The sequence below is a fragment of the Amborella trichopoda genome, chromosome 5, assembly GCF_054954075.1.
Source record: "Amborella trichopoda isolate Santa Cruz 75 chromosome 5, AtrichopodaSantaCruz75HAP2 v2.0, whole genome shotgun sequence".
NCBI classification, from domain to species: Eukaryota; Viridiplantae; Streptophyta; class Magnoliopsida; order Amborellales; family Amborellaceae; genus Amborella; species Amborella trichopoda.
This window is the reverse complement of record NC_142340.1, coordinates 43767631-43791540: the sequence shown is the minus strand read 5'-3', so window position 1 is coordinate 43791540 and position 23910 is coordinate 43767631. Positions and strand designations below refer to the sequence as shown.

At 35.9% G+C, this 23910-nt stretch overlaps 3 protein-coding genes across 3 annotated transcripts; 2 read left to right on the top strand and 1 right to left on the bottom strand.

The window, feature by feature from the left end:
• Positions 1–2436: 2436 nt before the first annotated feature.
• Positions 2437–6486, top strand: LOC148782130 (uncharacterized). The gene is made up of 4 exons (XM_088868156.1): positions 2437–5117; positions 5210–5337; positions 5424–5499; positions 5589–6486. Exons 1-4 carry the CDS (start codon positions 3386–3388, stop codon positions 6353–6355), a joined length of 2703 nt encoding a protein of 900 aa, XP_088724282.1. The 5' UTR covers positions 2437–3385; the 3' UTR covers positions 6356–6486.
• Positions 6487–7225: 739 nt separating this feature from the next.
• LOC18432062 (uncharacterized) lies at positions 7226–8598 on the bottom strand. Its single transcript, XM_006842172.4, has 2 exons — positions 8453–8598; positions 7226–7851 (listed from the first exon to the last, which is right to left on the bottom strand). Exons 1-2 carry the CDS (start codon positions 8528–8530, stop codon positions 7429–7431), a joined length of 501 nt encoding a protein of 166 aa, XP_006842235.1. The 5' UTR covers positions 8531–8598; the 3' UTR covers positions 7226–7428.
• A 2614-nt stretch (positions 8599–11212) lies between these two features.
• LOC18432063 (FRIGIDA-like protein 4a) lies at positions 11213–23033 on the top strand. Its single transcript, XM_006842173.4, has 3 exons — positions 11213–12241; positions 21359–21534; positions 22130–23033. Exons 1-3 carry the CDS (start codon positions 11398–11400, stop codon positions 22814–22816), a joined length of 1707 nt encoding a protein of 568 aa, XP_006842236.1. The 5' UTR covers positions 11213–11397; the 3' UTR covers positions 22817–23033.
• Positions 23034–23910: the final 877 nt, after the last annotated feature.

The following is a 23910-nucleotide window of genomic DNA, read 5'->3' as shown; positions in this document are numbered from 1 at the left end:
GGAACTTTAAATTTCATAGTTGGGGGAAACAATAGATTCTCATATCATCGCAAGGCTTTACGAGACCGAAACTATATTTTTGGCATGGCTTTGAGGCGCACCTTACTTTAATAATATAAGGTTGACACCCTATATAAACCTCACCCTATTATAAGATATTGTAGTCTAGGAATTCTATATTATAAGATTGTTTATTTTTGATACAAAAAGACCCCAGCCATCCGATATAAAAGTCAACAATCTATGGTAGTTCGAAACAAAAAAAAATTAAACTTCGAGCCTTGCCAATTACATACCTCCATTCACGAGGTTCATGAAATAGTTCAGAGTAATTATGAGACCTCTTTGTATCAAAAGTAAATGTTCTTCCGATATACTTCTCCTATAGATAAACTTTATACATTGTCAATATCCACCAAATGTGTTCCTTTCGGTTCTTCTCCTCCTTTGTCCCAGTAACATTTCAGCAGAAAAATTCCCAAGTCAAAGATCATACACTTCTTAGATAGACATCGCATTGAGGAGATTTCTTAGACACCAAATTTTGGAGTATACACTTTATCAACTAACTTATTAAAACAAAAGGAAAGATGTGAGCAACACTATATCTCAAGTTTGATTTTTCGTATTGAACCACCCCCAAAATACCCTTAAGAGAGGAAAAAAAGAAAGAAAAATTAGTGAGCATTTGTGATGAAATATGTTTGATTTTTAGGTAGTCAAATCGAACTGTTTGAAGGGCGAAGGTTGTATAAGGTGCCAACCCTATACTGGGCAAGAAAGTCACAGTTATGAAGTTTACTCGAAGATGTTCTAATATCAAAAATCTTAGAATGGCTTGAACCAGCGTTTTAAAAATCGCCGAGTCGAACCGGACTCGCCCGGTTCGACTCGGAATTCACGAAAAAGGGACCGGATCGGTTCAAAAACCGGGAATCGTCCGGTTCTAGAGAGAACCGGACGATTCCGCACAGTGACTCGCCGATTCACTGTGCGGAATCGGCGAGTCCGTGAAGAACACGGGTTGCACAGTGTTCTTCACGGATTTTTTTCAAATTTGTCATTTTTTGATCATTTTTTTTGTTTTTTTCGGCACGTGATCTGTTTTTCAAGCTGTAAATAGCTTTATTCAGCTTTTTTAACGATTTAATGGTGGAAAAATTGGTTGTTTTTGGATCAAGAAAACTTCGGGGTTTAGGGTTTCCGCCATTTTTGAAATTTCATGCCAAATAGGGCATGAATCTTTCAAAATTTGTAGGCATATTGATCTTAAAGCTGTGAATCAAAAGATTTTGTTACTAATTTGTGAAAATCGTTGAGAAAAACAGACTTTTTTGGAGATTGAAGGCTTCGGTTCACAAAAACAGGTAAGAACTTTGGGTTTTTTTGTTTTTCCGCCATTTGATTTATTTCATGGCATATTTTGAACAAAATGAGTTCAATAATTAGGGTTTTTAATCTTTATTGTGTCTAGTATGATTTAAAATTTTTAATTTTACGTAATCTGGTCAATTACAGCAAGAAATTTGATATGAACAGTGAGATGTCAGGGGAAAAAAATTCCGCTGTTTTTTTTTTTTTTTTCCGCCTTTTGATTTTGTTTTCATGATATATTAGAAATAATGTGTTAAAAATTTAGGTTTTTGATTCCTTATATTGTTGTTTATCAGAAAATATAGTCAATTGGATGTAATTTATTCACTTGGAGGTGAATTTTTGAGTTAAAATCGCTTATGTAAAACGACTCTGTGAAGAACAAATTTTTTTTTTTTTTTTTTTTTTTTTTTTTTTTTTTTTTTTTTTTTGTAGCCCATGATAGAATTTTTTGTAATCTATGATCGAATTTTTTGTAATCCATGATCAAAATGTTTGTTTTTTTTTCTTGTAATCCATGATCGAATTTTATTTTTTATTTTTTATTTTTGTAACCCATGATAGAATTTTTTGTAATCCATGATCGAAATATTTGTTTTTTTTTGTAATCCATGATCGAATTTTTTGTTTTTTGTTTTTTATGTAACCCATGATAGAGTTTTTTGTAATCTATGATTGAATTTTTTGTTATCCATGATGTAATTGTTTTTTTCTTTTTTAGTAATCCACGATCGAATTTTTTGTTTTTTTTTGTTTTTTTTTTTTGTAATGCATGATCGAATTTTATGTAATCCATGAACGAATTTCTTGTAATCCATGATAGAATTTTCTGTAATCCATGATCGACTTTTTTGTAATCCATGATCGAATTTTATGTAATCCATGATCGAATTTTTTGTAATCCATGATAGAATTTTCTGTAATCCATGATCAACTTTTTTGTAATCCATGATCAAAATGTTTGTTTTTTTTACTTGTAATCCTTGATCGAATTTTTTGTGTTTTTTTTTTTTTTGTAACCCATGATTGAATTTTTTGTAATCCATGATGGAATTGTTTTTTTTTGTTCTTGTAATCCACGATCGAATTTTTTGTTTTTTTATGTTTTTTTTTTTTTTTGTAATCCATGATCGAATTTTATGTAATCCATGATCGAATTTTATGTAATCCATGATCGAATTTTTTGTAATCCATGATCGAATTTTTAGAAAATTTATGGATTTTTTTTTTTAATCCATGATCGAACTTTTTGAAAATTTGTTAATTTTTTTTTTAATCCATGATCGAATTTTTTGAAAATTTGCTGTACTTTTTTTTTTTATTTCTTTTTATCCATGATCGAATTTTTTGAAAAATGATGATTTTTCGAAAAGATGTGAAAATCGTGATAAAGTTTTGATTATCATGATGTATTAAACATTTAAACCTAATTTTTAATTTTTATTGTTTGAGTTTGCTGTAATTTTTTTTTTTTTTTTTTTCATGATCGAATTTTTTGAAAATTGATGATTTTTCGAAAAGATGTGAAAATCGTGACAAGGTTTTAATTATCATGAGGTATTAAACCATATTTTAAATTTTTATTGTTAAAGTTTTTGTTGAAAAAATTGTATGTTGATGGATTATTTATGCAAAAAAATGCATGTTATTATATTTTCAATACAAAACTGTATTTTTTTTATTTGTTGTTCATGGATTTTTAAGTTGGAATGACTGATGTTAGCCGGCTCTTTGAAGAATTGTTTTTATTATTAATTTTTTAATGCAAAAAATGTATGTTCTTGATAATTGAGTTGTAGCCATGTTTGGAGCTTGCATTTTGTATTATTCTAAATGTTTGTAATTGATATGTACGAAATATTATTGTCAAAAAAGGTATTTTGCAATAACAAATAACAACGAATATGACTACATGAACTACCGCAACATATTATCACTACATATTGTGATTATTTTTCTTTTTGAACTGTCAGGTTAATTTAAACTTTTTACATCTTAAAACAGTTGAATCATGTCAAGATCTATAGAAGACCCTGCATGGCAACATGGGGTCAGACTTGATCTCAACAAGAAAGACAAAATTATTTGTAATTACTGTCAAAGAGTGATAAGTAGTGGGGTACATAGGTTCAAGCAACACTTGGCAGGGGTTAAGGGAGAAGTTTCTGCATGCACTAGTGTCCCTAGTAATGTAAAAAAACAGATGGTGGCAATTCTTAATGCTAGCAAAGGTAAAAAAATTGCCAAACATAGGATGAATGAGGAGATAGCTAGTTTATATACACCATCAAGCAGGAATGATACAGAAGAGCAATATAATTATGACCTAAAAGAGCAATATAATAATGAGCTGGACATGGCCACAAGATTGAGTTTATATGAACAATATCAGAGGGAATGTGGGTTTAGAATGCCTGGTGGGTCTAGCTCAGACATGCATGGTGGGCCTAGCTCCGATATGCATGGTGGGCCTAGTTCAGATATGCATGGCGGGTCCAGCTCGAGCATGTATGGCGGGCCCAGCTCAAATATGTATGGAGAGGTTGGTGGCAATATGTATCAAGAAGAATCAGTTGTTGAAGAAATTGTTTCTAAGTTACCTAGGAGTGCCAGTATTGCAGGTCATGGTCGTAAAGACCCATTTCTCTCAAAGCCTAAGTCACAACAGATGACCTTAAAAGGCATGGTTAAAGGTACAAGAAACATGTTAGGGAGATATGTTGGTAAATGGTTCTACGATAAAGGGATTCCCTTTGATGCAGCCAATAGCCCATATTTTCCACCTATGGTTAGTGCAATCCAGAGAGCCGGGCCCGGGGTAAAACCCCCGACGGCATATGAGCTCAGTGGGCCAATATTAGACGAAGAGGTAGAGGAAGTTAAAAAGTGGATTGAAGAATATAAACAGAGTTGGCCAAGGACAGGAATTACTCTCATGAGTGATGGTTGGTTGAATAAAGTTAGCAAAAAGGAGTTTTTAAACTTCTTGGCCTATTCCCCAAAAGGTACAGCTTTTTTGTCTAGCAAAGACGTATCAGGGACGAAGAAGGATGCAAATTTCTACGTACGACTATATGATCAGATAGTGGAGGAGGTGGGGGATAAGCATGTAGTCCAGTTTATTACGGACAATGCGCGTGCATGTGTTTCTGCGGGCAGCAAGTTGATGGATAAGAGGAAGCATCTAGTATGGACCCCGTGTGCTGCACACAGCATCGATCTTATGTTAGAGGAAATCGGTGAGATCAAAATTGTGAAGGAGACTCTAGATGAAGCAAGGTTGGTGTCGAGATTTATATACAACCACTCGAAAATATTATTTCTGTTTAGAGAACACTCTAAGAAAAAAGAGATAATCAGGCCTGCCATAACCCGCTTTGCGACCGATTACTTAGCTGTGGACTCCATTCGACAATCTGAAGGTGCATTAAAGAGATTGTTTACTTGTGAAGAGTGGTTAAATGACCGCCTCTCGAAGTCCAGTACCGGTATAAAAGTGGACAACATAATCTCAAATAGGCTGTTCTGGTCTCGATGTTCCAGTGTTGTAGAGGCCACTGCCCCTTTGGTCACGGTGTTAAGAATGGTGGATGCTGATAAGAAAGCTACCATGGGTATCCTTTATGAAGGTATTGAGAGGGCGAAATCAGCTATTGGGGAGAAGTGTAATTTTGCTAGCAAAGTGATCGAGATTATAGAAAAGAGGTGGAACACCAAATTCGGACGTCCAATTCATTATGCTGGTAAATATATATTTATATCATTACAATGTTTCAGTTTAAATCATTTTTTTATGAAATTGTAAATGACATTTTTCTACCTATATATTTTTTAGGTTACTACTTCAACCCAAAATTTTTCTATTTGACACCTGAACAACCCCACAAGATTATGGAAGGGGTCAGATACATTATTGCAAGGTTGGAGAGAAGCCATCGAAACCAAGTAGCAGCAATACAAGAGGTATTATTTAATGTTCGGGTAAGAACTTCATTGAGTTGTTATATTTGTGAGGAATAATGCACTAAAACGTAATATATTTGTTTTAGCTTGCTATGTATAGGGATGCTATAGGATCCTTCGGAACTAGACTTGCCAGAAATTCTCGAACTATGATGGATCCAGGTTATCCCCTCGCTAATATTTTGTTTATTCATATATTTAATCTTATGAATTGTTCTTGCCCTTACAATGCTTTTTACATTTTAATCCAGCTGAATGGTGGGAGATATATGGTACTGATGCACCTCACCTAAAGAGGATAGCAATCAAGGTGCTCTCCCAAACATGTTCTGCTACTGGCTGTGAGCGCAACTGGAGTACGTTCCAATGGTTGCACACTACTAGAAGGAAACGACTCGCTTCTGAGAAGCTTCATAAACTAGTCTACGTTCATTATAATTTAAACCTCAGAGAGCGACAAATAAGAAGGAAGCTTGAAGACTATGGGCCGATAGACTTAGACACAATATTTGTCACAGACACAGCAGACCGATGGGTAGTCGAAGAGGAGGAGCCAGTGTTGCACAAGAGAGCGTTCCTTGAGGCTATCGGTGATGAAGATATTGAAGAAACTGATGAGCGGCATGAAAGAGGAAGCAGCCAGCCAATGTATCCACAATATGTCGATGATATTGCACCTAATGAGGGAGAGTGGGAAGGGGGTCTAAGAGAAAATGAGAGAGATGATGATTCTGAGGCCACCCTATCCCAGCCATATTATTCACATATCGAGTCCCAACAGCAACAGTGTAGGGATGAGCACGACAGTGCAGGTGAGCATGAAGGATGGACAAGCTTCGGGGATTTTGGACTGGGAACACAACAAAACACTAACACTCAGGGATTTGGGAATAGTCAGACGCTCGCTAATATCGATGATTCGTTTTTAGATCGAATCAATGAATTGTCAAACGAATTCAATCAATGGCACCAGCGTGACCAAGAAGAACAACAACGTCGTCTATCATTTTATTTTTAGATCGTATGTTATTAATTTTATGCTTTATTGTAGTCCATGTATGTTGATATACTTATTCCATGATAATTCTATGTTTATCCTTTTGTGTGATGTAAATTAAATGTTGAATGGCGGTTCATGCAGGGAAAGAACATATCAATATTCGCATATTCATCTAAAAACATGAAAATTCTTAATGGAGTACCCTCATTTTTTATTGAATTCCTAAAAAACAATATTTATAATGAATTTTAATAATTTTTTCGGATTTTTTTGAAGCTTTATTCTGACCGATTCACCCGATTCCGATCCGGACCGCCGATTCGCCGATCCGGATCGCCGATTCGCCGATCCGGATCGGTTTTTGAAAAGCCCGATCCGGGTCACCGATCCGGTTTTTAAACCATTGGCTTGAACCTTTATGTTTAATCCTAATTATAAAATAAAAAGTTTTAAAAATGGTGCAGATCGAGCACATATATATAAATACTTGAAAATTTCGAAAATAGATGACTCAAATAACTTATTACAATAATCATTATTTTTTAAGACTTGCTTTTTTAGGTGGAGATAATCAATTAGAAGGTTTTCCAACTTCACAACACTCTTTTATTAGATTTGTGAGGTGCACCTTACTTCTATAGTATAACTTTTATTAGATTTGTGAGGTGCACCTTACTTCTATAGTATAAGTTTGCAACTTTATAAAAACTTTTTTTCCTGTTTAAAAAAGAAAAATTATTTTTATTTTTCTAAATAATCAGCTAGTAGGAATAGGCGTACCAAATTTTAGAAGAGAGTACAGTTACAGTGTGCCCCTGCCGGTCCTCCACTCCCCAAATAAAATCTCACTCTCTCTCTCGATCTCAACGTTGGTCATAAGGCCATTAGAGGTAAGTACCAAAAAGAATCTCACAAATGAATGAAACTGTTGGTGAGAAATTGTTCCCTATGTACATGGACCCTACACACGCTTTCGAGTCGCCTTCACACAAATAGAGAGACATCGAGGGAGAGAGAAAACAGAGTTTTGCTGGCAATCAGAAAGAGAGAGATTTTGTTGGAAAAGTTTAGAGAGAGAGAGAGAGGTATCATCAAGTGGGAGGTGGTCCAAAGAACTGGACCTGAGAGCGATGAGGACCGTTGATGAAGACGTCGAGTGACATGAGAAGGGCCATTATCCAGAAAGCACAAGCTAGGGCATCCCGTGCCATGGCAAAACCGCTGCGATATTGGCCCCTTGTCTCTCCATGAGTTTCTCTGTAAAGACGGAGAAATGCAGCAAATGCAAGCTTCTCCTCGAAATCCTTTACCTCATCTTCTTCTTTGCTCTCGTCTTTGACAGAGATTTCCCCTTTCAGCTTGTTTAGACCTTCAACACCACAGGTTTCTCGGCTGATATCTAAGGTTTGTGGTATGTAGCAAGCTACAGTGTCATTTTCTGGAATTTTATCTTTAATGGCGACCTCCTCTGGTAGGCATTTTCCCGTATCTTTCACATCTTTCACAGGTGACGGCTGAGAAAAATGAAGAATTAGAATAGTCGAAGTTGAAAAATGATACCTAGAGAAACACAGGACTCAAAGGATCCCTATCTCTCACTCTCACTGTCACTCTCTCTCTCTTTCTCTGGATGAAAAATCAACAGAACAGATAAACAAAGGTATTCAGAGTTTTAGTGACTAACATTAAGCCTTAACAGAGTGATCGTTGATGAGGAAATGCATAATTACATGGAAAAGAGGAAAATGCACAAACTATACGAGATGTTGAAGAATCTGATCACAAAACCAGGAAGGAGGAAGACAAGGAATCGGATCGCCAAAACACGGGGATAAACAGCACTCTTTTTTAACAAATTCGAAGAAATTTTTTGATAATCAATACTGTTTTTGTAAAACACGCAAGAAATTATTCAATCAAAGGAATCACTCTAGGATTTAATCCCTAAAATGCAATACCAGTGCTCACATAATTTGGAAGAAAACAGAGGCAATCATATGGCCAACCACTAAACAAGATATAAAGAGTTTAAAAACATTAGAGTTTCTGGAAAGTATCAAGAGAGATGAGAGAAAAAAATAGGGTTTAAGAGATAGAATTAGGGTTTTATTGTACCACGGATGAAGGTTTGTGGTTGGGACGACGAATTAGAAGTTTGGGCGACTGCAACTCGCGCTGAATTGAACACCTCATTTTAAATGCAGATGAGCGGCCGAAGCCCCCGAAAGAGGGTCGGCTATTTATACAAAATACCCTTTTCAACAACATTGGACACAAGTTGTTCCTCTTCAATATTCCACAGAAGTCTAAATTGAAGAGAAAATGACATGCGGTATCCCTCGCTTGATTTAGGGAGTTTTGGTCAAAAATTATCAAAATCAATGTTTTACTCATTTTCTCTTATCGGATCAACCAGTTTTAATTGATTTGACTAGTTTTAGAAGGTTAAAAAAAAAAAAATTAATATATTTTAAATTTTTTTACTATTATCTCAAACTTTTTTTTCTTTGTTCAAAAAATCATTTCAATTGATTTGACTAATATTGGACCGGTTTGGATTAGATCAAAATCTTCACCTATTTTGATGATCAGTCCAATCTTGATAACACTAATCTAGAATAATTTAGACAAGAAATCCACTAGATTAATGCTTCACAATCCACACATCGTAATTGAGATTAGACTGGCTATTGATACGGTGAGGGCTGGTCTAATTAAAACTGATTAGATTATCAGTTGAACCTATCAAAATACATTGTAAAAATATAAGAATAATAAAAATAACAATAAATATAATATATATTAAACAAGAGTTTCTTAACCAAAGTTTAGAAATTACTCAGCCCTTGGCCAAGGGGAGTAACCTAGTCAAGTCATGTAAAAAAAAAAAAGTCAATAAAATGCCATAAAAAAGAAGAAGTTAAAAATAAAAAAATGAAGTAATAAAAAACATTAGAAGATTACAAAAGATGAAAAAATATCTACAAATATGGATTAGTATATTTTTATATTTAAATTTTAATATTTTAAAAATTCAAAAAAAAAAAGATACGAAAGTTCTTAAAAACTACCAAAGTCATCTAAAAATTTATTTCTAGCTAATATAGTGGTGTTTTCAAAATTTTCTAATTTAGTCTACTTTTTTATATGTTTTTACTATAGTTATAAGTGATGGGTAAGTTATTGTGGAACTCACCCCTACTAGGCCTCACCCATATGGCAAGTTGGATTGAATCAATCAAAATTGATCGCACAGTTGAAATAGATGAGTGACAAAACAAGAAGGGATATAATTCGAAATGAATACAATCGATAGATTTTAGATGCGATACGAAAAGGTGATAAGATGAAAGAAAGTAAACTTATATGAGTTAGCTATTTGTGACGCATATTTAGAACAACACCTGTTTGAGGTGCGAGTTAGTTCAAGTTGAAGACTCGAAATTGATAAGAGGTAAGCCTAAAATGATATAGTTGTAAGTAGTGAGAAGATATAGAGACTTATAGTCTCAGTGAGGGTATTACAAACCGAGATTCATATAGCCAAACCCCAGTTAGTTGAAAAAAAACTTTGATGATGATGAGACTTTGAAGGGTGGAAGTTGAAGTTGAAGTTTGTAAATGACAACTAATTAAAACCAAAATCGGATCTTGAAAGCCTGAAATTGATGTTTTGAACAACTTTGAACTTTCAATACTCAAAGTAAGTTTATGAACATAATTGATCAAAAATCGGACCATCAAAGTCTAAAATAGGGTTAGTTTAGGGAAAAAAAGAGTGCAAACTTGAAACCGGAGATTGCTTAATTAACAATAATTTAGATGGACATTATCAAATTTTTTTCCAAATCTTACTTAAACTAGAGATGAAAAATAATACATCCTACTAATAATCACAAGGTTACGGGATATCTCGTGCTTTTGGCAAACGCGGTGTTTCAAAAACTGGACTAGCCGGTAAACCGACCTTCGAAAAATTCGGTCCCAATCCACGAATCATACCAACTGTACAATGTGAAAAAATAACTTTTTTTTAAAATAAAAAATAATAAGTTGTACCTAGGCAATCCAAATTGCTCGATTTCTTGACAGATTCACCTAGTTTAATTACGGAATGAGCCAATCTATCCTACTTGAAAACTCATTTCGAGTCGATTTAAATCACTGGACACAAGTCAGTCCGTGTCTCTGGCTTGTCTTGTGAAATTTGTTCATGTTCATGAATCAAACACAGTGCACGAGCACCGTACTCCCGGGGAATAGTTTATATTTAGGAACCACAAAAGCATTACTAAATGATTATTCTGAAAAGAAAAAAATATGAAATATGAATTTTTTTACACTTAGGTTTCACTCTTTAAAATTGGATGGTATTTATTTAAGGACCCGGCTTCTTTGCGGCCAAGCCCGCTTATGTAGAAATATGAGCCTCTTAATAAATCTATTTTTGAGATAGATTTTAACATTTAATTTTTAAAGACATGTAATATCTCACATGGAGATCATAAATATGGAAAAATAAATAAATTTTAAAAACTAAAAATAATAATTCTAACCATTGTTTTTAGATGCAACACCTACACTTTTTGGCCGCATATGTAGAAATGCGGTTCAACCTGCATAAAATAATTCCTTTTGTTTAATTTTGAGGTATTATTTTTCAAGTGTGCAGAGGATACAAGTAGGAACTTTTTATTGAGGATTAACATATGGGCTGAAAAAGTTATATCCCAAAAAATTTGGCGCCCTAGATTTAACCCTTGGTAGGGTTTTAGCCGAGGGCGTAAATGGACAGTATACTCCCGAGGGAGTATAATATCATTTGTTCCTACTATCCACCTTTTTCCCTTCACACGAACCACGTATAACGGCTTCGAGCTAAAACTCTCAGAGCTACTCCTCCGGATTAGGCTCTATAACTCTGCAATTTCTCGTTCTTCTATTTTCTTGTAATATTTTCCTTTTTGTGGCGTTTCTGCAAAATTTGAACTCTCTTTCTTCTCTGATTTAAGGGTTTCTCTTCCTCACTGTTTGAAAACTGAGCTTGTTTCTCTTCAATCATGGCAACTACTTTAATGGAAGGAAACCAGAATTTGCAGAAGCTATTTGAAACTCTAGAGACTGAGAAAAACCTCCTTACTAGTTGCACTGATCTATGGAGGAAGGTCGCCAATCATTTCTCCTCTCTGGAACGTGACCTGAACCTGAAATCCCAAACCCTAGACTCGAAGCTTCAAACCCTAGAAACCACAACCAAAGAAACGCTAGGTTCACTGGATAGAAGAGAGAGCTCCATTCCCGCCATTGAATCAGCTTCCCTTGATCGAATCGAGAAGCTTAAAGAAGCTGCTTTCTCTGATTTTGCCAACGTCAACAAAGGAGAATTGCCTGAGAAACTCAGGTCCTTTTGTCGAAGAATGGATTTGGACGGTCTATTAAGGTTCTTAATCTCTCAACGCAAGGATCTTGCAGCTTTGAAGGCAGAGATATCTCATGCTCTCTCTGAATGCGTAGACCCAATAGGATTTGTATTAAGAATCATGGAAGGCTTTGTTCATGAGAGTTTGGGTAAAATTGGGGCTTCGGATATGAGGTGGGCTTGTGGTATGGCTCTGAGGGCATTATCACCAGCCATGGCTCTTATTGAATCCAATGGTGGTTTCAAATTAGGGTTTCCAGCCAATGTTAGAGAAAAGGCATGGGCTATTGCAGAGGTTTGGATGGAGAGGATCGATGAGGATTCAAACCCAGCCGAGGTTCAAATGTTCTTACAATTTATTGCTTCTTTTGGGATTGGATCGAGGATCGAGGGTAAAGAACTGAATGATTTGGTTATCACGTTTTCTCATCGAAGGGATATGCCAAAGACTGCCATTGCATTAGGATTTGGCGACAAAATGGAAGGTAAGTCTTTGTTTGATCAATCAAGTGATTGAATAGTGTATTTTTGTAGTATCTGTTCTTCTCTTATTTTTCTTATAGTTCAATTTCTGTGTTTAAAGCAGACTAGTTTGCGTGTAATGTCATATTTCTTCAATTTAATCAAATGATTAACCAATTGGCCTTGCTGTCTTTGTGTTTTCACTATGGCTACTTTATTTATTTATTTATACTGTTCTTCTCTTATTTTTCTTATGGTTCAATTTCTGTGTTTTAAGCAGAATAGTTTGCGTGTGGTGTCATATTTATTATATTTAATCAAATGATTAACCAATTGGCCCTTGCTTTCTTTGGCTACTTTATTTATTTATGCTGGATTTTTTATTTTTTCACGTTTGCCTAAACCTGAATTGCCCATTCAAACAAAGAAAATTCAATTATCAATAAACTGAACCGAGTAATAGTTCCAGCTTACATGTCAGGATTTTGTGAAGGTTGTTGACTAGTTAATAAACCATGTGTAGAAAATATACGGGTAGTAATTTTTTTGGTGGCAGCTGCAATTTAAAAAACTTTTATGGCCCATGCAAGGAGGCTATCCTCCTTTGAAGACTGAACACCCAAACAATCACCCAACATCCTTAGTAGTGTTAAGTGGGTCCTACAAGTTCTATTGGTCGAGTACTTGGGCCCGAAAACCCAATAAGGCACAACACATCTGTACAAGTACTATTTTGAACAATAATATTATTTTGTTCACTTCGAGTAATAAAATTTCCACTGTTGAAAAACACAAGAATGCATGGCTGCATCGTCCAACAAATGATCTCATTTCAAGAGGAACTTGATTCTGCTCGGTTATTTTGTTATAATGCTCTCCTCAGTGTTGGGAGGTGTTTTATCTAAGTGTCAACACGTCTGGACACACAACATGGGCTCAAGGCTAATCTGTTGCACTAATACTGGTTCTTTGGAGACTCTTCTAAGAAGGCATTATGTTCTTTGGAGACCCTAGTAAGGTAGTCTGGACCATTAACAGCTATGTAGTTTTCAAGAATAAAAGCTTCATCATACAATATGGGACCTCAATCCATCCTATTGTTTATAAGTTATTAATAAGGAAAATTGTTTTATGCCGGCTGGACCGCATGACTACATATGCGGTCCAAAACATGTAAAGCGTCCATCTTAAAGATGGATGCAAATGGGTGTTCTATCTAAAAACAATGGAAACTAATGGTCTAAATGTTATCTTACTAGAATTATTGTTTCTAGTTTTTAAAATTTACGTATTTTTTCATATTCATGATGATCTCCATGTTAGAGATTACATGTCCTTAAAAATTAAGTCCAAAAATCTATCTCAAAAATAGATTTATTAATAGGCCCGCATTTCTACATATGTGGGCTTGGCCGCATAGAAACCGAGTCCTATTAATAATGGCTATTAAATCTCGCCCTAACTTAGGAGCCGAGACTCGTGTCCCTACTGCAAAGAGCCCATAACCGTAGGGAAAAATATTATTCCTAACATTCACCGTCTTACTATCCTTGTCTTGGAGGCTGAGGTCCATGGCCTTAATCACTTCCTTGTATAATCCACTGTTGCTAGTTGTTTCATTGAATCAATAGTTTTGTAGCTTTTGAGTTATTTGGTTGAATGCTTTTTTTTTTCTCTGGTTGAAATTGAGGAACTTGCATAATTGGGAAGCTGGGAAGCCTCAAATTACTTGTAATTAACCTTGTTAATGCATTCAATAACTTTGAAGGGTTTGTGCAACTTAGTGTAAAGGTATTATGGGCAGAAGAACTTCAAAATCAAATTCAAACCAAGAAAATACTGGCTTGTAAATCTGCTAGCCACTATAAAAATGCCGAATGGGAGAGAGGAAAAACATTATTCCAACTTGGTGGATGTGAGAATTCATACACAAAACAATAGGCCCTTGAACCTTCGGCTGAGTAGCACAGCCATATTGAGACCACCAGACCTTCGCTTGCTGCCCAAGCATGGAACACAAACTCCTCATTCTTCCTCTTCTATTTCAATTTGAGACTTTTGGAAGTATGCCCTCAGAGAGGGTATCCATAGCACTTAATGGGAATTCTTAGAGAATTTTTGAGTTCCAAATTTACTCACATCCTCCCCATCATTATTCACGTAATTTCACTCTTATAATTAATGGTTATAATGGTTGATATTCCTCCACTTCCTTGGTAGGTTATTATCCCAGATAGAGTGAAATCTAGTAATGACACTTGTAGTATACTTCCTTGACTCCCCATACACGCCTTATTCCTTAATCCGTAGGCCAGTAGTCCAGTACAACCCATGATCTCTCTCTCTCTCTTTCTCTCTCTCTCTCTCTAATTTATGAAACGGGTTGTTATCTAAAAGACGTGGGCATGCGTCTCTATGAGTCCCTCTTTCTTTACGACATCCTTTATCTTTAGTTGTTCAGGGTGGGAGTGGCGTGGGAGAGGAAGTGGGTGCAGCAGTGGGGCTTTGTTGCTTCCCATAAGCTCCCTAGTCTAGGAGTGACCTTGGGAGCACAAGTACAATAATTATACAAAAAAAATAGTGAAATGTAAAGAATTATCATACCATCATCATCATCCAAACCTTATCCCAATTAAAGAATTACCATATAAATATATTAAACTATATCTAAATGCACATCATAAAATCAATAAAAAAAACCAGTTTTTCATATCATCATATTTATCAGAAATTTATCGGGATTTTATTAAACTAGATAAAATATTCTATGATATGAAATTTTGACTTAATAATAACGAACGTCAATTTTTTTTTTTCTAATTAAAACACTTCAATTTTATAAATTTTTTAGGGAGATTCATTGTGTGATTTCTGATTCAGAATAATAAATGCACATATTGTAATTTCAAATTTATTTTATTATAGACTATTAAGTTTGGGGAATAATAGTGTGTTCCCCCTGGAATGCCTAACTTGGTTCTCCAATCTCCACTTACCTCAAAAACCTCTTTGAGGTGTTGGGGGCGTTGAAAAAGTTCTAAATACCTCATAATCAATTTCCTCCAAGTTTGCTCTGATGTGGAGCTTCACAACCGTTGAGATCCTCCATATCCATCGCTCACTGAAAAAGCTGCCAGATTTTACGTTCGAGTCCTTGTGGATTTGTGGCCTTTTTTTTTATCCCAAATTTGATTTTTTTGCCTTTTTTAATGAAATTGTGTTTGGAGTGTGAGAATTATTTGAAGCATTTTTAGGTCCTCTCAACACCTCAAAGGTGGTTTCCGAGATGGGTGGAACCCCAAGTTTGGTGTTCCAGGGGAAACACCCTATTATTCCCCATAATGTTTTGTTTATATTTTTGAATAAGTTACCTCTGATGTCTTCCTTTCTTTTAAAAGAAACTTCCATATCAGTTATGGTCCATGTAACTCACTTTTAAGCCTTATTTTGACTCTTAGCTGCCTTTTTTTGGTTTGTAATGAATTTCTTTATAAAATTCAAATTTACCTTCGGTGCATGTTCAGGTGAGGCGACTAACTCGTTGCAGTAAACTTCCTTACTGGGGATAAGTGCAAAACAACTTTTTTCGTGGTTTTCTCTTATCTTATCCTTAAAGCACATTGATTACCATATAAGCAGTACTAACATGCTGTAGCTATAGGTGCTGCACCAAAGACCCAAATATGTGGACCTCCATTAATTTCATCTTATATGTTGTAGCTATTGGCCTATTGCCTCTGTACCAACATCAATTAGGTCTGGTGCCCTCTATTACCTTAATGATTACCTTTTATAAAGGTAACTTACATATTCATTATGACCCATGTTGAGCATTAATTAGATCTTGTAGGTTCTTTTTGGGCAAGTGTCTCTTTCCAAAGTTCATATTTTCATTTTTATAGTGTTCCTCTTTTGAAGGTGTATTTATATCAATTGTGCGTCATGTATACTACTTTTAGCCTTGTTTATAGTGTGGCCCTTTTTCTCCCTATGTATCCCTCATGAGTGGAGTCCAGGCATATGGATCACAATCCAATTTTCAGTGGGATATATATCCCATTACTCCCTGAAGATGTAATTCATTCAAAGATTGTGAGTTGTGGTTCTAAATCAGGACCATACCTGAGGGAGCATGCGCAAAACACTTGAGAATTAGGTAAGGAAAACACTTGAGAATTAACAATGAGACATCCTAATGTTTAGGAATTAGGACACCAAAACTACTTGAGAAAATATTTTGGGGCTTTTATAAAATACATTCCTTTATAAAATTGTACTCCTCCCTAAACTTATCAAATAGGTCCATTTTAAACTGTAATTAGCATTATTTTCTGCCAAAGAATTTGATTTAACAAAAAGTATTTTAACCAAACCAAATGGAAATGACTCATATGCAAATAAATTCTGCTTTAAGATTAATGCTAGCATGGGATTGTATATTTGGATCAAGTACCCCAAGCACCTTCATGAACTCTCAACTATGTTTAATATGCAAGCAAGACTAATCCCAAAACAACCACGATGATCCTTCAAGTGGCAAAGGCTCATGATTAATACATTCAAAGCTTAGCTCAACTTATAGTCAGTTGGCTGTACCCAAATATGCTAGTTTTTTGGATGATAAGTGAATAAAATCTTCCAGAAAGTCTAAACACTTTTGGATATCAAATTTTTTTGGGAGGAAATAAAAGAAACTATCAAATCTATGGTGAAATTGACAGCCTAAAATATCAAGATGACAAAAGTGCCCCTTGTCTTTTACTAATAATTACATATACACCCATTTCTCAAAAAAAAATAAAATACATATACACCCGTACTTAATGAGCAAGCTAACATAAAAAGTAACTTATTTTAAGAGAAAAACGACAAGCTTAGTAAATCCACCCTTCACAACCCATTCTAACATTATCTTTTGTATTTTCAAGGGTCGTGAATTGTAGATTATCCCGAAGTGCGTGCGTGTATTAGTGTTGAAAAATTTGAATTTGGTTGCCTAGGCGGCTAGAATGGCGCTTAGAAACCTAGGCGGCCTAAACAGAGAGCAGGGGGTTTGGGTCCTCTAGGATGTTTCTAGTGAATCCCCCCCCTCTACAAAAAAAAAAAAGAGAAAAAAGAAAAAAACTCTTTTTAGGGCTTTTATGTGTGTTATTATGTTGTACTATTTCAAACTCATACATACATGGCCTTGAACTCAAAATTGAATTACTAAAACTTTGTAAGATTGAAACTTGTCCAAAATTTGTGCAAAATTGTATAGGTTGCTAAACATTTGCATAAACCTGATGGCATTATATGATTTCATCACCAGCAACACAAAGTCACAACTCACAAAAGTCAAAACCCCAAAGACTTAAAAAGCTCAAAACGAGACAACAAATTTGATGAACTCAATTTGGTAATCTACTTTCATCATCACTATTTGCAACATCTCCATTCATCCAACCACCACTAGATGCTTCTGAATTTGATGATGATGCTTGGCCATCATCCTCAGACTCATCCCCCTCCACCACATACTCATCTTCTTCCGTGTTCTCCTCTGAATTGGCCTTCTTGTCCACCTCTCTCTCTTCTCAATTTCTTCGTTCAAGTTTGACATCTAGTGGCCCATACATCGCTTGGTGGGGTCCATGAAGCTTCACTAACTTGGCTCCAGGTCAATCCCCTTTCCAGGGAATACTTCTTCATCTTCAACATCAACCAAACCCTCGGTGATATTATCTACATTTTTTACAACTATGTGGTCAATTTCATTTCACTTTTATAGTGATCCTTCAACTTCTGATTAAACTGAATGAAAACAAGGTCGTTCAGTCTCTTCCGTTCGAGCATGTTTCTTTTGTTTGTTTGTTTCTACTCATTCAATAATGTGAGAATGCAAGACTAAAACTTAGAAAAATATAATGCAATTTAGGAGTAGTAGGAAACTAATACAAGTGGACAATGAGTTGGTTAAAAAATTACCATATCAAACGCGCTGAAGTTGCGGTTGCAACCAGATGAGCTACAAGTCATATTCGTCATGCGCATAGCCATCTGCTGCAAATGATGGGCGCTCCATCATACTTTTTCCACCAAAGAAGCTAGATTGCATAAAATAAATGGAGGACATAAGTATATTTAGAGGTCATATTTAGAACTTAGAAGTTGGATATATATTAAAATAAGCAGGGTTGGGATAATACCCTGCTAGGTGTAGGGGATTCTCTAGCTGTGAGTTATACTTCTCCTCTATAAAGGAGTATGATTATTTTCACTATTGCCTATGTTCTTGATTTTTTCCTTGGCATTCTCCGTTGCTTGTAAATACGATCCATTACGGGTTCCTAATCACTATTCACTAGCTGCTGTACTTTCACTAAGGGGTCAAAAGCACTCAGGGCATAATGAAGCCCAATCCAAAAAGGACTGTCCAAAACTATGTTACCCACTACTTTCTGTTGTACCCCCTTGGACAACTTGCTTTGGGTCCATTCTTTGGAAATAAACATGACCCTGAGCTTGTCTTTTTGGGCCAAAATAGACTGCATAGGCAAATAGGAGATCTGGTCACCCCAGGCATCACCAACTGCCTCGTCTATAAAGTTTCACATCATGGTCAAGACCTAACCAATAATAAACTAACATAAGTATATTTAGAAGTCAAGTTAAAGCTTAAAACTTTAGAAGTTAAAACAGAAGTACTAAGTATTGCAATCACCAATTCACAATAAAAAAAGATAAGTTTTGAGCTTACCTACGTGTAGCCATATGTATAAATTGTGATAATCTTTACTATCTTCAATCTTGTATGGACCACTTTCATCTTGCTAATAGCCTAAAGCACGAGGTCAATGCAATGTGCCCTGTCGGTTGACCAAAAAATATTTTGCCTCCCCTGCTAACATCCTCGAAGCTGCCATATTGGCTGTAGCCATATCAGTCACTACAGATCAGATGTTCCTCACCCAAGTCCTTTATACACTGATCTCTTTACACAAATAGAAATTGTGCATCACGATTCTTGTCTGATGTATCAGTAGACCTAAAAAACATTGTACCCAATGGACAATTCACCTTTAAGTTAGTACACTAACCATTCAAAACCCTAGAGATCTTGGCTCAAAGCAGTGATTTTTGGTTGCCTAAAGGCCTCTTTTGCAACCATTTCAAGCCATAAAAAGTATCAGATTTATGAAAAATTGGAAAGTCCACAATTTTGTTTAATCTTGACAGAAATCTAGTTTATTTTCTTTATGCTTCTCTCTCAGATTCAACCTAAAATGGTTAAAAGGAAAAAATGAGAAGAATTGCTCTTGGTTGAGTGCCTTTTTCCATCCTTGGCCAAAGGCATGAGGTGCTGTCTAGGCGCGGGCGGTATGCCTAAGCGGCCAGGTAAGTGGCCAGGCGGCTGAATTTTAGAAGAATATATATATATATATATATATATATATATAGAGAGAGAGAGAGAGAGAGAGAGAGAGAGAGAGAGAGAGAGAGAGAGAGAGAGCTTTTGGAGTAGTCCAATTCGAATAGTGAGTATCATTCTATAGAATCGTAGTAATTATTACAATAATTTAATACAAATGCAAAACAGTTGTCGCAAATGATAATTTCCTACTCCAAAAATCCAAAAATAGGATGTGACTAAAATGAGGCTAATCACCTAGGGGAATTACTTTAGATTAGGAGCCATGTTAATATAGATCTTATTTACTTTAGAAAAAAGTAAAAAACTTTGTTTTTAGTATTATATAACCAGGTGAATGGGAGGTCCACCAGATGACATGGTGTGTCAGGTCAACCTGGTTGTGTTCGAGGTTGACTCATGAATTTTTTAAACTGTAGAAGAAATCAATCGTAAGGTGACATGCAAAATATTTCTTGCATTTTGTCTTTTTTATTGAACTTCCATTGATTATATCAATGTTCCAAAAAAGGGCCTGCCTAGTGCCTAGGTGTGTGCCCTGCCCCATGTAGGCTTAGGATGTCCTCCCTGGGCCTCAGGCACCTGAGCTGAGGCTGAGGCACCCACTGCTGTAGCCCCTTGCTCAAGGGAGCTTGGAATTCATTCAAAACATTGAGGATCAAAGATCTCACAACAAGTAGTAGTAAATATCTCCATATAATGATATAATCATTAATCATAATAACTATCATAATAACGTATGAAAATCCATTGAAGAGCCACCTATTACGAAGGGACAGAGCCCTGCTACCTCTTCCTCTTTCCTTTCAAGCCTTAGGAAAAGGCACCACAAATTGGCAACAGTTTGTTACAATTTTCTATAAAGGCTGATTGGCTAGAATTTCTGGTTTTCTGTCTCTCCCTAGGGATAAGTTATCGGAGGGTAGTGGCTTCTCCCTTGTTCTTTGTCTCTTAGTCCTTTGCTGTTAGTCCTCTAAGACATCCATAATAACTAAGTAAAATATTTGAAACTTCAGCCATGTCTCGTTATTTCTCTCTGTTTGGGAAATTGCATTTTGTTTTCATGTGAAAGTTTCCTTTCATTCACAGCATTGGTTATTGTAGGAACATCTCAAATTCCAGTGACCTAAGTCTGCCACTGCCTCTATGTTGCACTGCCTTTACCTCTTCTCTGCCACTATGGCATCTTAAAAAGATTATAATTGAGTCTTCAATGGATTATTCTCGACTGGCTTAATTCACCATTACAAACAGAGATCAGAATATTTCCATGTTATAAAATCTAGGATTACTATTTATCCTCTAAATGGAATGAATATTGTGGATGTGGAATTTCTTCAAAAAAAGAAAAAAAATGTTGTATGTGGAACAAGGTTTCACAAATGATACCCAAATAAATAGCAATTATCATATATGGTACTGCTTTTGGTCTTCAAATTTTGAGTGGGGCCCCAGAACATCCCTTTGCACCGGTGTATAGAGGAAATAAGTGGTTAAGTCTTTTGTTCCTTTTTTGTTGATGTGATTCTTTTATTCCTAACTGAGCCTTGTTGATTGATCTTTATGGTGTGATTTCAGAGTTGAGATATTGGTGCTTAAAGTTTTGTTTTGAAGTTTTTATTTTTGGGGGGTAGGAGAGAGAGAGAGAGAGGAATTTGCAGCAATAGAGAGTATTATATGCTTTTATTTACAGTCATACTCATGCAGAGAATTAGTCAATTTGTTGCAGGTATTATTGAAGAACTGATCAGCAAAGGGAAGGAAATCGATGCTGTGTACTTTGCTTTAGAGTCGGGCCTAACTGAAAGGTTTGCTCCAATCCCTCTAATCAAGGCCTATCTCAAGAACTCAAGAAGGAATGCACAGGCCATCTCGAAGAATGGCAACAATTCTGCCTCTACCCCGGTATGTTTGCCATTAGTTTTTTGATCCAGTTTCCTTTTGTGACGAGTGATTGACTTTCTCGGTTTTATTAAATTGAGAAAGGAGCAGTTGCGTGATTACTAAAATTTAAAATGTGAAAAGACACAATTTAAGAACGTCTACATTTATAAACACCAAAAAAAATGTAAAACAAATAAATCAACAAGCTACAAGAAACAAAATCATTATAAAAGAAAATTGAAAACCTAGAAAGGGAGAGAACTAAAATTAAAGTAATGGCATGGTGTCAAGAAACCATTCAATGGCCTGGCAATCTAACATTAATAAATAGTGGTAGGCAATGCTTGCCCACCAAATTAAAGTTAACATGATTTAAGAAAAGGGTGTTGTGGTTTAGATAAGGTGACAACCTTAGCATAAATTTGACATGCCTTTTAAGACAGTCTAAAAAAGTAATGCGTCTTTTAAAACTATTAAATCTACATTGTCCAAATGGACAATGTTTATTTTTGTAACTTTACTTCTACGAGGTTGAAACATTATATAAACTTTTTCCTTAAAGAAAAACCCATGTTTATCATTTTATTTGTTAATTATATTCCACTTAACATGGCAGGAAGAGTCAAATGCACTAGAACTAAATGCTCTTCGATCCGTCATCAAATGCATCGAGGATAACAAACTCGAACATGAATTCCCCATAGAGAACCTCAAAAAGCGGGTAATTGAACTCGAAAAGGCCAAAGCTAGCCGAAGAAAGACAGCCAATAGGCCCAATCCTAAGCGATCCCGGGCCTCAACAGGTGGGTCCAGCGCCCTCCCTTCGGGCCGACCAGCCAAGGCCGGTAGGCACACTAACTCCTCTAGGTTTGTTGGGGGCCGCAATCAAAGCCCAGTTGCCTCCTTAGCTCACTATCAGGCCCCAATGGGTGTGCCCATGGGGCAGCCGGTGCACCATCAGAGCCCAATGGGCTCGACTATGATCCATGCGGTTGGGGCCCACCACCAGGGTGCAACGGCCTCAGCTATGGTACATGGGGTTGGAGCACAGCACCAGGGCCCAACGGCCCTCACAGCGGGCTATGGTTATGATGTTTCACTGGGACAGGGAGCCCATGGGCCTCGGAGCCCAGCAAGCTTGGTGCAAAAGTATGGTGGGTATGCCAGCACCACAGAGGATGCCGCTTCGGCTCCTGGTGTTAGGGGTGGTGTATCATATGGAACCGGTGTACCATATGGTGCCGAGTATGGTAGTGGTGCCGGGAATCCGATGGGTGGGTACTCATCGGTTTCATATATGTGAATTAGGTTGAAAGGGGTTTTTCTTTTCTCTTTTTTTTTTTTGTTTTTTTTTGGGTTTCCCTGGGGTGGGCAGGGTGGAGGTTTGGTAATGTAGGATCTGATGGAGATGAAGTAGTTGGATAGTATGTGGGGTTTGTGCATGATGGATGTTTTCTGATGTTAGTTATTTTTTTCATGTTTGTTTCGAATTATCAAAAGATAAATGTGGTTGATGCTCAGGTCTCTCTATTTTTCATGTTTATGAAGTTGGGTGTACCATGGGCCAGACGTGGCTTGAGCCTGTTCCAAAATTGTATTGGGCATGTCGGGCCGGACCTGGAAGAAAAATCAGGTTGGTCCGGGCTCTATATAAATGCATTATATAAAAGGAAAATGTTTAGAGAGAGCTGTAGCCGTATCAAAGCTTCACTTCAAAAGTCACAGAAAATTAAAGTTTTGGCTTTGGAAAACCTTCAAATTAATTATTTCGACTTTGACTATTATGGTTATGTAAAAACAAAAAAAGATTTTTAGTCCTGTACACATTAGTTAGATTGGCTATTTCAAGTATTCACGAATCCGTGAGATTTGTACCTTTTTTTGAGCTACAATTTTCAGTTGGTGGAAATTGTTTTCAGAGTCATCATAGAAATTTCTGATGCCCAAATTATATCTTGAATGAGGTTTTAAGGTGAAAGTTTACGTTTCATGCCCCTGGATTGCATTTCTACATATGCGGTCCAGAAAGTGTAAAGCATCAATCTTAAAGATGGATGCAATCAGGTTTTTCATCTAAAAACAAGGTTTTCATCTGAAAACAATGTAAACTAACAGTTCAAATGTTTTTTTACTAGAATTATTATTTCTAGTTTTTAAAATTTATTTACTTTTTCATATTCATGATCTCCATGTCAGAGATTACATATCTTTAAAATTAAGTCTTAAAATCCATCTCAAAAATATATTTATTAAGAAGCCTGTATTTCTACATAAGCGAGTTTGGTTGCATAGAAATCGGGTCCAATATATAAATATAAATATATGACATATAATTATAGATATATAGATTTCCCATCCACACATCTCAATCCACACATTTTAATGTTGATACGATCG